Source organism: Castor canadensis, chromosome 16 (assembly GCF_047511655.1).
Source record: "Castor canadensis chromosome 16, mCasCan1.hap1v2, whole genome shotgun sequence".
Classification (NCBI taxonomy): Eukaryota; Metazoa; Chordata; class Mammalia; order Rodentia; family Castoridae; genus Castor; species Castor canadensis.
Window position 1 is genome coordinate 39,252,998 of NC_133401.1, and position 12,152 is coordinate 39,265,149.

Sequence of the window (12,152 nt, forward strand, 5' to 3'; positions counted from 1 at the left end):
GTGAGGTATTTCCACTTTAATTTTGCCAATCATTCTCCTCATTCTTTTGAATTCAATATTTGAGATTTCATCCTCTTCACTATAATTCAAATCCTTCGTTGTGTGATTTTTTTTTTAACTTTTTGAAGTATCATGTTGCCTTGTTTACTCATATTTCTTGTGTTTCTACATTGAGATTAGCTCATCTGAAGTCAAGTCACTGTTGGGGGTTTTAGTCACCCAAAGTCTTCCAGTTGAATTATCATCCATGTTCTGGCAGGACTGAGTGCTGACAGGGTTGGTGTGCTGTTTCTCACCACTATCCTAGGAATATAACTCAGCAACAATAAATTCACCAATTCAAAACTGAACCAGATATTTACATGAAGTACAAAAGCAATTGGCGACACTATCTACATCACCAATCATGTCATATATGAAAAGGAACAGCATTTTTATGTGGTATACCATTAAGTTAAAAAAATTGTGTAGGATTTAAAAATTAGGTAGGAAAAATAAGGGGGTTATGGAGGGAAGAAAGAAGATGGGGAGAAGTGTGTGGACTAAGGTAAACAAAATAATAGTGGGCAGTAATATAGTTTAAATATTATGGAGGCAGAGGATATAGTAAGGGATTGCCAGGAGGCAAAAAAATTTAAGAATAATGGTAAAAAATGAGGCAGAATAATATAAATATAATAAACAAATAGAAAAATTTGTGAAAGAGAAATAAAAAAAATAAAAGTCAGTGTTTTTTCCTGGTTGAGGAGATGAATGTGTGCCTGCTGTGCTCTGTCAGAGCAGTGAAGTCTCTACTCCAATCTCGAGTCCTCAATGTTCTGTCTGTAGTTGTCCTGTTGTGTCTACTCACATACTCCCTCTGGGCCCTGGATTGCTGGGGATTCCCCTCTGGGTGCAGCTTGGGTGCAGTGTCTCCACAACCAGGGAACACTCTACCAATTTTGTCTACTCCTGAAGACTGTGCCTTGTCCCGCACAGTGGACTTAGCGGTAACTCCGATTCATTCTCAGGGAGTGTTTCCCTTTTCATTCCATCCACCAGTTTGATGTTTATTTTGCTATGTGATGAACAAATAGCTCTTGTCACTTGTGTATGTACATACAACACTGGGTTGGGTGGTGGGTTTAGGTCTGTAACCAGCAGTTTAGCTCACTCCTGCACTTGCCCTGGACAGAGAACCAGATCCCAAGTGTCTTGTGCCTAACCATTACACCAGAACAAAGTGTAGAGGTCTCTGGTCAGCCTGACTTGCTGAGTCCCACAGGGCACTGTATTTATGTACACATGCTGGCTGGGCAGTGAGCCAGGGGTTTTAGTGGTGAGAGGGAATTCTACAGGGCTTGCTCACACCAGTGCCTCCCTTCATCCTAGGCTGGGAGACCAGTTTCTGTCTGGTGGCTGGGGGGAGGTTTAATGGCCTGCTCTTAGCCCTCTAGGTAGTTTCACTTGCTGGGTGGCATGCTTGGGTGGCTCTTGCCAAAAACAAAAAATAAAAAAATGCTGAGCTGGAATGGTGCAGGGATGGAGCAAAATCTGCTTCCACTAGGCAGCTCTAGGCCATGCTGGAGTAAAGCTTTCTCTTTGTTTCTTTTATGGATCTAGAGTTTGATATATATATATATTTAATACTATGCTAGTCTAGTCTTTCACTGGTGCCCTCCTCTGGCTTACTGACTTGCCACTATTTCCTTGTAGCCACATACCTGAGGTTTTAATTTGGTTGTGGAGGAATTTTGGTGGGTGTTTACAATCTGACATCTTCACTTTTCTCCAGCATTTTGTAGTGTTTTACTATTGTAGATCCTGTATGTATTTGCTAGATTATACCAAGGTTTTTCATTTGGGGAAGCTTCTGTAAATGACATTTTATAGACATTTTGGTTTCTGAATATTTATTGCTAATATATGAAAATATGATTAAGTTTTACACATTCATGCATCCATATGCTCGGAATTAAAAGCATTAAAATATATTTCTTGGGAGCATTCTATGTAGACAAGCATTTGTCTAAAGGTAAGTTTAGTTTTACTTTTTTTCAATCTACAAGCCTCTTTTCTTCTTTAATATTCTTTTTAAAAAAATTTCTTTTATTCATATGTTCATACAATGTTTGGGAAAGTTCTCCCCCCTTCCTCCCATCCCCTCCCTTTCTCCTCACTCCCCTCCCTCCTACCCCCTCTCTAAAAGGCAGAAACTATTTTGCCCTTATCTCTAATTTTGTTGAAGAGAGAGTATAAGCAATAATAGGAAGGACCAAGGGTTTTTGCTAGTTGAGATAAGGATAGCTATACATGGAGTTTACTTGCATTGCTTTCCTGTACATGTGTGTTACATTCTAAATTAATTCTTCTCGAACTAACCTTTTTTCTAGTTCCTGATCCCCTTCTCCTATTGGCCTCTGTCGCTTTAAAGTTTCTGCATTAGTTCCTTTGCATTGAGGACATCAACTGCTATCTTGTTCTTTTTTGGGTTTCTTGCCTATCCTCACCCCTCCCTTGTGTGCTCTTGCTTTATCATGTGATCAACGTCCAATCCCCTTGTTGTGTTTGCCCTTGATCTAATGTCCGCATATGAGGGAGAACATACGATTTTTGGTCTTCTGGGCCTGGCTAACCTCGTTCAGGATGATGTTCTCAAGTTCCATCCATTTACCTGCAAATTATAAGATTTCATTCTTCTTCATGGCTGTGTAGTATTCCATTGTGTATAAATACCACATTTTCTTAATCCATTCATCAATAGTGGGGCATCTTGGCTGTTTCCATAACTTGGATATTGTGAATAGCATGGGTGTGCAAGTGCCTTTGGAGTAACCTGGGTCTCATTCCTTTGGGTATATCCCCAGGAGTGGTATTGCTGGATCATATGGCAGATCTATGTTTAGATTTTTAAGAAGCCTCCAAATTTTTTTCCAGAGTAGTTATACTAGTTTGCATTCCCACCAGCAGTGTATAATGATTTCTTTTTCCCCTTTATTGCTAGAGATGGTGAGCATTTTTTCATGTGTTTTTTGGCCATTTGAGTTTCTTCTTTTGAGAAATTGCTGTTTAGTTCACTTGCCCATTTCTTTATTGGTTCATTAATTTTGGGAGAATTTAGTTTTTTGAGTTCCCTATATATTCTGGTTATCAGTCCTTTGTCTGATGTGTAGCTGGCAAATATTTTCTCCCACTCTGTGGGTGTTCTCTTCAGTTTAGAGACCATTTCTTTTGTTGAGTAGAAGCTTTTTAGTTTTATGAAGTCCCATTTATCTATGCTATCTCTTAGTTGCTGAGCTGCTGGAGTTCCGTTGAGAAAGTTCTTGCCTATACCTATTAGTTCCAAAGTATTTCCTAGTCTTTCTTATACCAACTTTAGAGTTTGGGGTCTGATATTAAGATCCTTGATCCATTTTGAGTTAATACTGGTATAGGGTGATAAACATGGATCTAGTTTCAGCTTTTTGCAGACTGCTAACCAGTTTTCCCAGCAGTTTTTGTTGAAGAGGCTGTCTTTTCTCCATCGTATATTTTTAGCACCTTTGTCAAAGATAAGTTGGTTATAGTTGTGTGGCTTCATATCCAGGTCCTCTATTCCGTTCCACTGGTCTTCATGTCTGTTTTTGTGCCAGTACCATGCTGTTTTTATTGTTATTGCTTTGTAATATAGTTTGAAGTCAGGTATTGTGATACCTCCAGCATTGTTCTTTTGACTGCGCATTGCCTTGGCTATTTGTTGCCTCTTGTGTTTCCATATAAATTTAACAGTAGATTTTTCCAATCTCTTTGATGAATGTCATTGGGATTTTGATGGGAATTGCATTAAACATGTAGATTGCTTTTGGGAGTATCGACATTTTTACCATATTGATTCTACCAGTCCATGAGCATGGGAGATCTCTCCACTTTCTATAGTCTTCCTCAATCTCTTTCTTCAGGACTATTTTTTTTTTCTTGCTTTACTCTGGCTGGAACTTCCAAGTATGATGTTGAATGAAGGTGACAAGAGTAAAAATTCTTCTCCTGCTCCAGAACTTAAGAAGAATTCACTTTTTCACCGTTAGTGTGATATGCATTCTTTAAAGTTCCCTATATTAGTTTGAGGAAGTCCCCTTCTATACAAACTTTTCTGAATTTTTATTGTGAATGGATGCTAAATTAAATTAAATGCTTTTTGTCCATGAATGGCACTTATAAGATAAAGATCATTTGTTCAGGGTGTATTATTATTATTGCTGATAGCTTAACTTGAGTTTTTAATATTTTGTTAAAGAGTTTTGCACCTATATTTATGGAACACATTGGCCAGTGCTGTCTTTGTCTTGTATCCTCTTTGTTTTGATATCAGGGTATTTCTGGCCTCATAGAATGATAGAAATCTTTTACCTCCTCTTCTATTTTCTGGAAAAGATTATGTAGAATTGGTGTTCTTTCATATAAGTATAGCTGGTTGAATTCCTAATGAAATCATCTGGGCCTGAATATTTATTTGGGGCCTATTTTAGCTACAAGTTCAGTTTCCTTAATACTTGTACTATTCAGGCTATCATCTCATCTAGGCAAGTTGTGCTTTTTAAAGGTATTGGTACATTAAATCTACTTCACTGATTGTTTATAATAGTCCCTTATTATTCTTTTAGTACTTCCATGCTTTACAAATGTTAACTCCTCTTTCATTTGTGATATTGGTAATTTCTGCATTCTTTCTTTTTCTAGAAGTTTATCAAATTTGTTATCTTATTTTTAAAGAAACAGCTTTTGGTTTCATTGACTTACTCTATTTTTCTGTTTTCAATTTTATGATTTCTGCTCTTTACTATTTCTTTATGTTTGCTTTGGGTTCATGTTCTCAATTTTTCTGAGTGACAGCATAGATTATTTATTTGAGATTTTCTTTTGTAGTATACACACTTAATGCTATAATTTTCTTTTAAGTCCTGCTTCTGCTATCATCCCAAGTTTTGATATCTTGTATTTTCATTTTTGTTCCATTCAATATATTTATAATTTCTCTTGAGACTTTCTCTTTAACATACAGATTGTTTAGAAATGTGTCGCTTAGTTTCCAACTGTTTGGAAATTTATTATTAATATTGTTCTGTCATTGATTTTTGATATAATTCCATTATGAGCAGAGTACACTCTTTCTGTCATCTCAATTTAAAATTTTTTCAGGTTTGTTTTGTGACTCAGGATATAATCTACTTTAGCAACTGATTCATGTTCACTTACAAAGAATGTTTAGAGGGCTGAGCATGATAGCTCACATCTGTAATCCCAGCTATTAGGGAGGCTGAGATTGGTAGGAATGCAGATCCAGTCAGCAGAGGCAAATAGTTAATGAGACCCTATCTCAACAACTAAGCCAGGTGTGGTGGCACAGGCTTGTTATCCAAGCTACTTGGAGGCAAGGGAGGCGTGGGAGGATAGTAATCCAGGTCACCTAGGCAAAAAACATGAGACCCTATCTGAAAAATAACTAAAGGAAAAAGGGTTGGGGGTAGAATGCCTAGTGAAGAATGTATGCTCTTCTGATATTGGGTAGAATATTCTATGAATGTCAATTAGATCCAATTGATTTGTGATTTTTTGGTTCTTTTATAGCAGTGGTTCTCATCTGAGGGCAGTTTTGTCCACTTCTCATGGGAATATTTGCTAGTGTCTTGAAGGAGGATACTTCTGGCACCTAGTAGGTAAAAGCAGGGATAGTGCTGAAAAAGCTTTGCCTCCCCCCAAATAATTATCCAATACAAAGTGTTAATAGTCCTGAAGTTGAGAAATCCTGTTCTATATTATTGCTTCTTTTCTGTTTGCTCAGTCTGTTAATGAGATATAGATAGTGAAGTCTCTGACTATAATTGTGGTCTTGTCTATTCCTCCTTTCAGTTATGTTATTTTGTTTTGGCCCATATATTTTGGAGCTTTATTAGGTCTATACACTAAGTGTATAGACCTAAAAAGTGAATTAACACTTTTGTTTTACGTAATGTCCCTTGTTATCTATAGCAATTTTATTTTCTCTGGCATCTATCTTGTTTGATACTAATATAGACCCTTCAGCTTTCTTTTGGACAGTATTATCATTTTTTAAAAATACCCTTTCACTGAATGGCAGCAGCTCATGCCTATTACCCTCAGGAGGCAGCCATCAGGAGGATCATGGTTCAGTGCCAGCCAAAGAAAATAGTTTGAAAATACCTAATACAAAAAGGGCTGGTGGAGTGGCTCAAGTGGTAGAGTGCCCACCTAGTAAGTATGTATCATACCTCCAAAATAAAATCCTTTTCTTTCTTTTTTTGAGTTGTTGTTGAATGATCCTTTATTGGAATGCTTTCCTTTGTAGTTCTTAACCAGTTGGACATTCCATTGCTTCACCATTACTGTCAGCTGCAGTGTCATGAGGGTGGTGATTGTCAACATTGCAAGCCACAGACTGGGAAGTGCCTTTGCACTCTTAAAGAATTACAGAGAATATGCCAACTAAATATCAGTACTGTAACTGTCAGGTTAATGGTAACAATCACATCAAAAGTGATGTTTCTACTCGGATTGATGTTTTTCTGCTTTCTATCTCTGGGCAGTTCCTTGAAGACTTTAATAATCAGGAAAGAAGTGTAGTATACTATGGCAATCTAGGTGTATGTGTACTGGTCTCTGTGTATTCCTTAGGCCCTTCCAATCAGCTCTTTTTCTTGACAATATCAAGAAAATTACAACATTAAATCTATATCTATCTATATCTATCTATAGATATAGATAGATAGATAGATAGATATAGATATATATAGATATAGTAAGTCTTTTTGGCAGATCAAGAGCCTAATCTTATGAGCAGGGCAGACATGGCACCAACTTTCACACCTGCCTACCTCAGGCACGTGACTTTGATCTTGTGGAAGAGCCTGGATGACCTGGAATGCAGCTGATGCTGGGTGAAAGTGGATATAGGATGACAGAAGAAAGTTGCACCCTTGACTTCTTATGAGCTAAAAGCCCAAATCCCATCCTTTACTTTTAACCTGCAAATGTTATTATGCTTGAAGTGAGTTTCCTGTTAACAGCATATATTTGGTTCCTGTTTTTCCTCCATTTTTGATGAACTCTAATTGGCTTGTTTAGACTATTCACATTTAATGTAATTATTGATGTATTCAGAAGTAAGTGTACAAGTTCACTATTTTCTCCCATTCCCTCAATTTTTTAATTTTTGCTTTTCCTTTTCTTCCTTCTTCTAGTTATTTGAACTTATTTCACATTCCATTTTAATTTATATATTGAATTTTGAATATATGCCTTTTTATATTTTTGGTTTCCCTAGAAATTACAATAACCATACTTCAATTTTAGAAACATTGCCACCATATTGATTCCCTTCTTCTCTACTCTTTGTATTGTAGTTATCTTACATATTACATTTACATCCATTGAAAACCTCATCAAAAGATGTGACAATTTTTGTTTTTTATCAAATGTATTTTAAAGAGCTCTATAGGAGAATAATAGTCTATGTTATTAAGAACCTCTCAACCTTATTCTCCAACAAGGGGAGAATCTTTCACATCTCTCTAGCCTCCTGTCTCTCATCTGATCTCACATATCAGGAAGTCTGGATTTCCCATTGCTGTGAGACAGGTCCTTTTGGACCTTGTTAAATTCTTAGGATCTCTGGCTTGGTATCATTAAAAATGTTATTTCTCCTTGTGAATAAATTGTGAGGCACATCAAGGAGAATTTCTTTTTGCTTTGGAGTAGCAATGATGTGATTAAATACAAGTGTTCACAGTTGAATACATGTGGTTATCTACATTGTGCTGTCATTGTATAATGTTTGAAACTAAAAATAATCCAGGTCTTTGGAAAGGAGGAAGTGGAGTACTAGTATCTACTGAAATATTTCCTTCCTTCACACATGTATACATACAACTCTTAATAGAGCCCTGGACAAGTCTGATGTGTTATAATCTTAATTGCCTCAGAAATTTATCTGTCTACACACACACACACACAGACTCACATTTCAACATTGAACAATATAGATATAACTGCATACATCTATGTCTATCTTTCTATCACCTATCTATATTTCTTTTATTCTTTTAGCTAGAAGAGTGTAAGCTTAGCATGTAAGCACTAGGTAGGGTGACCCAACAATTTATTAGGCAGAGCAGGATACTTTTGAAATAAAAAGGGACTGCCATTACAAATACCAAGTCATCTCGACCTCATAAAAAGCATCATAAACAGCATTGCAGCTAACGATGAACAACCAGAAATGATTTGAACCACAGATGGGAGAAACCACAAGCAATGGTCTTGACCTGAGACAATTTAAACAGGGTGTAAGAGAAAGCTGTAAGGTCGACATACTTCAGCCATTCAGAACTCTGTTCCTAAGTTGAGAGGGGTTTCCTTGAGTATGATCCCTTCTCATATGCACAGCCACTCTGTAAGGGAAATGCTGTTAATTCTCAATCAGAGAGAAGGTAATGGAAGTTTAGAGAGTGTATGAAAAAATGTCCAAGATCCTTGTAACCAGAATCTGGTTAGAGCTAACACTAGAACTTTGCCCTTCTGATTTCAGACACCAACCTGGATGACGTAATGTTTGTGCTTTGGTGGCAAGGGGTCAGGGTTCAAATGCCAGGTCTGGTGCTCTTCTGGCTCTGTGCCCTTGGCTGACCTGTATGACCACAATGCAATTGTAAGGGTAGTAGCTCATGTTTATGCAGTTCTTGTCACTTGCCCTGCTCTGTGCTATCTCATTCAAGTTTCACACTAATCCCATCTTGTAGCTACTATTAAAAGCCACATTGTGCAAATGAGGGAGATAGCCTGAAAGAGACTGGAAAAATGTTCACTGCATGGAGTAAAAAATCTAACATATTGGTTTCTTTTCTCTCCTGACCACAGGTCAGACCAGAGAGTGGGTCTTGAGCCAATCAATATTTCATAATATTGTTTGGGAAGGTCACAGGTGAGCCTGTCTCCCAAAACTGTGCCTGTTTTTCCAGTTTTCCCAAAGTCTCAAGGATTTCTTTTTGTATATGTATATTATTTTTTAAATGATTTTTTAAATGCAATCAGAATCCCTTCCACACTTTTTGAAACCGTTTGTCCCATGCAGTGGTTGTGGCCATGCATGAGAAACAGCAGGTGGTGCCAGATGACAGATGGTGTGGGGCCGTCCCGGAGGGAGGGGTGCGAGCGAGCGAGCAGGCAGCTGCCAGGAGATCTCAGCTCGCTGGCGCCTCTCTCGCAGAAGCTCGGGATCCAGACGCACGCGAGGCGCTGTCCTTTCAGCACCACAAGCTCAGGCTGAGGAGGGAGGACTCATTTGTCCTCCTCCTCCTCATATTGGCTTGAATCTGCTCTGACCCCCAAGAGTGCAGCACAGTAAGTAGGCATTTGCTTTTTATTGTAACCACTCCCCAATATCCTCCAAACCCTTACCTCCCCTGTTTTCCCCCACAACAACCCTGTTTTGTCTAATAACGCTCCATCAGCAGGATTGACCAGAGAAATTCAGTTGTGCTGGGTTTTTCAGGGTGGGGTGGAAGCACTGTTTGACTTCCAAGGGAGCTGAAGAGAAATAAATGTGATTTGTTTATTTAGTTGGCAATCTTGCCGTACGGGGACTGCTAACTTTCCATGGAACCCCCCCAAAAAAATGGCCCTTTGCTGTTGAGGAAATGGAGGGCATTCCATGGCTGAATAACAGGAACAGGTTCCAGCCAGCCTCTTTTTGTTTCAGGAAACTGAATATATGTTCATTTACGTATGGTGTGAAAAGGTACACTTAGAGACATTGACTGTGTTTATTGTTTTAGGGGATTGCTGAAAAAAAACCAATATAAAATATCAACTAGGGCGATGAGCTGAAATTTATCATACTGCAGAGGGACCCAGAATAATGGGATTTCATTTTGCACTATGAACGAGCTTTTCACTGCCGTCATATGAATACTTTAGCTGTAGTGTCTTGGGTAATTTTTTTTAAGCTTGTATTTTTTTTATGTATGTCTGGGATTTTCCTTGTTTCCCCAAATTTGAGGGCTGTTGAACCCTGTGGGCAGGTGGCACGTTCTGATGATTAAAGAAGTTTCCCTGGACAATGGGAATCATGACAGGAAATCTAGCAGAAGATTGATGACTGATCACTAGATTGAAAGCTGCCTGAGTGGAGCTGTTGTTGAGGACAGTGCTATTCTTTCTGTCAGCATCCCTCCCTCTCCCTCCTCACCTCCTGCTGTAATCAGAATCTCACTGCTTGCCTTAGGTCTGGGAAGAAAGCATAAGGATGGTGAAGCTGAACAGTAACCCCAGTGAGAAGGTAACCAAGCCGCCTTCGGCTGAGGATGGCTTCCAGACCGTCCCCCTCATCACTCCCTTGGAGGTTAATCACTTACAGCTGCCTGCTCCAGAGAAGGTAAATCAGGTGCTCTTCCTCCCACCAGCCCCTGGAGCCCCCATCTCAGGAAATAAAGTAGTAATAATTTCCACTCCCTCAACTCCTTCCATTCCTTCATCAGCCAGATACTCTCCCTTTCTTGTAAAATGTAGTTATTCCTTCCAGAGACAAGACATCTCTTGTGTTATGTCAGATTTATGGTAAGTGTTTATTCATTTTTTTTGGTTCATATCTACATACATGGGCAAGCAAATTAACCTTTCTTCATTAAAGTTGTATCACAGCAGATGAATACAAATAAACTTCTAGATGGTGGCAGAGAAAAACCTGTCTTGATTTTCTTGGAAAGGTGTTTCAAAAATTGGTGTAGATTTGAAAACAGGGAATTGGATTCAGTCCAACAAACATTCAGTTTGCAGCTGCTAAGGCCCTGTCCCCATACCAGGAGTTGGTTATAAAAAAGATAAAATGAATGTAAGGCATATAAAAAAATGAGTATAAGGCATCATGGTAAATTCTCTGCCCAAGCATTGCAAGATGGTGAGGTGCACAGGTGGAAGCAACTAAATTCCTTTGGGGTGGGGAGGAGTTGGGAATAGGACTGGGAAAACAGATTAGATAAGCTTCGGAGGAGAATGTTCAAATTGGGGTTTAAAAAGTGAGTAAAAGCCTTATAGGAAAAAGGCATTTGAGGCAATGGATACATGTGTGCAAAGCATGGAGAGCTTTGGGGAATAGCATGACTGGAGTAGAGTGTCTTTTGGGGAGGCGTGGCTGGAAATGAGTGACTGGCTGATGGCACATCTCCTGACATGGGAGTAGTCCATGAAGAATGGAGGTGGCATTCATACAAAGGCATGATGGGGGTTATCGTCCCATGGACACAGGTGGGAGAAATAATGTCATTTATGATCCACCCCAGAGAACTTGGAGTTTTATACTGTGAGCTTTTGTACATCATAAGGGAAGGGAGAGATTCAGAGGTAAATGATGGAGTTCCCTGGCCGAAGTGCAAACAATGGATCATTCCATCTGTTTGATTTTTCTCATTGGCATCTCCAGGAGGGCATTGTGTGTCTTAACCAATTGGCTCCGTCCAATCAACAGAAGAGGAGCCAAAGCTAGATAAAGAGCCTTGCTGATTGGCTGGGGGTTGAGTCATTTGTTTTGAAAGTACAGAGATTTTGAATATGAGAACGTGCTGGGGTGGGCATGGTAGAAAGAAAGAATCTTGAGCCATCTTGAGAAAGCCTTTAAAATGAATTTTGAACAGGCAATTAAACTGAAGAAATGTGAAGAGATAGCACTGAATACCTGCTATGCATATTAGATTTACCTGGGTTGATTTTAAAACTCTTGATGACTAAGCTTCACCCTGGAACGATTGATTAGAATCTGTGGGTAAGACCCAGGTGATAGTGTGAATGCAATCACCCCAAGTGAATCCTGCGCAGCCAAAGCTGAGCACTACTGCTTCAGATGTGCAGCAGTGCTGGGAGTCAGGGATTGTGCACTCACATTTACAGCTGGGAACTGGGTGTTATGCAAATTCACAGAAGGAGCAAGTAGAAATGCTGGAACTTGAACCCAGACATAAGGGGAAGTTGGGAAGGTTAGGAGGCATGTTGTGTTAAGGTTCTATGGGGCTAGTAGCTACGGCCTTGCAGATTTGCCTGTTCTGAAAGTGGTGCAATGAAAAGGGGCTGTGGATGGTCACCTTTCCACCAACCTTCCATAGTCTGCAGGTCACCCAGAAATTACTGTG

General features: G+C 39.1%; 1 protein-coding gene across 1 annotated transcript in view; it reads left to right on the forward strand.

Moving 5' to 3' along the window:
• Positions 1–9,215: 9,215 nt before the first annotated feature.
• The window catches only part of Nsg2 (neuronal vesicle trafficking associated 2), a 55,837-nt gene continuing 52,900 nt past the window's right edge, over positions 9,216–12,152 (forward strand). The window contains exons 1-2 of the mRNA XM_020183635.2: positions 9,216–9,372; positions 10,256–10,405. Coding sequence (XP_020039224.1) covers positions 10,277–10,405 — 129 coding nt within the window. The 5' untranslated portion in view covers positions 9,216–9,372; positions 10,256–10,276. The remainder of the gene's footprint in view (positions 9,373–10,255; positions 10,406–12,152) is intronic.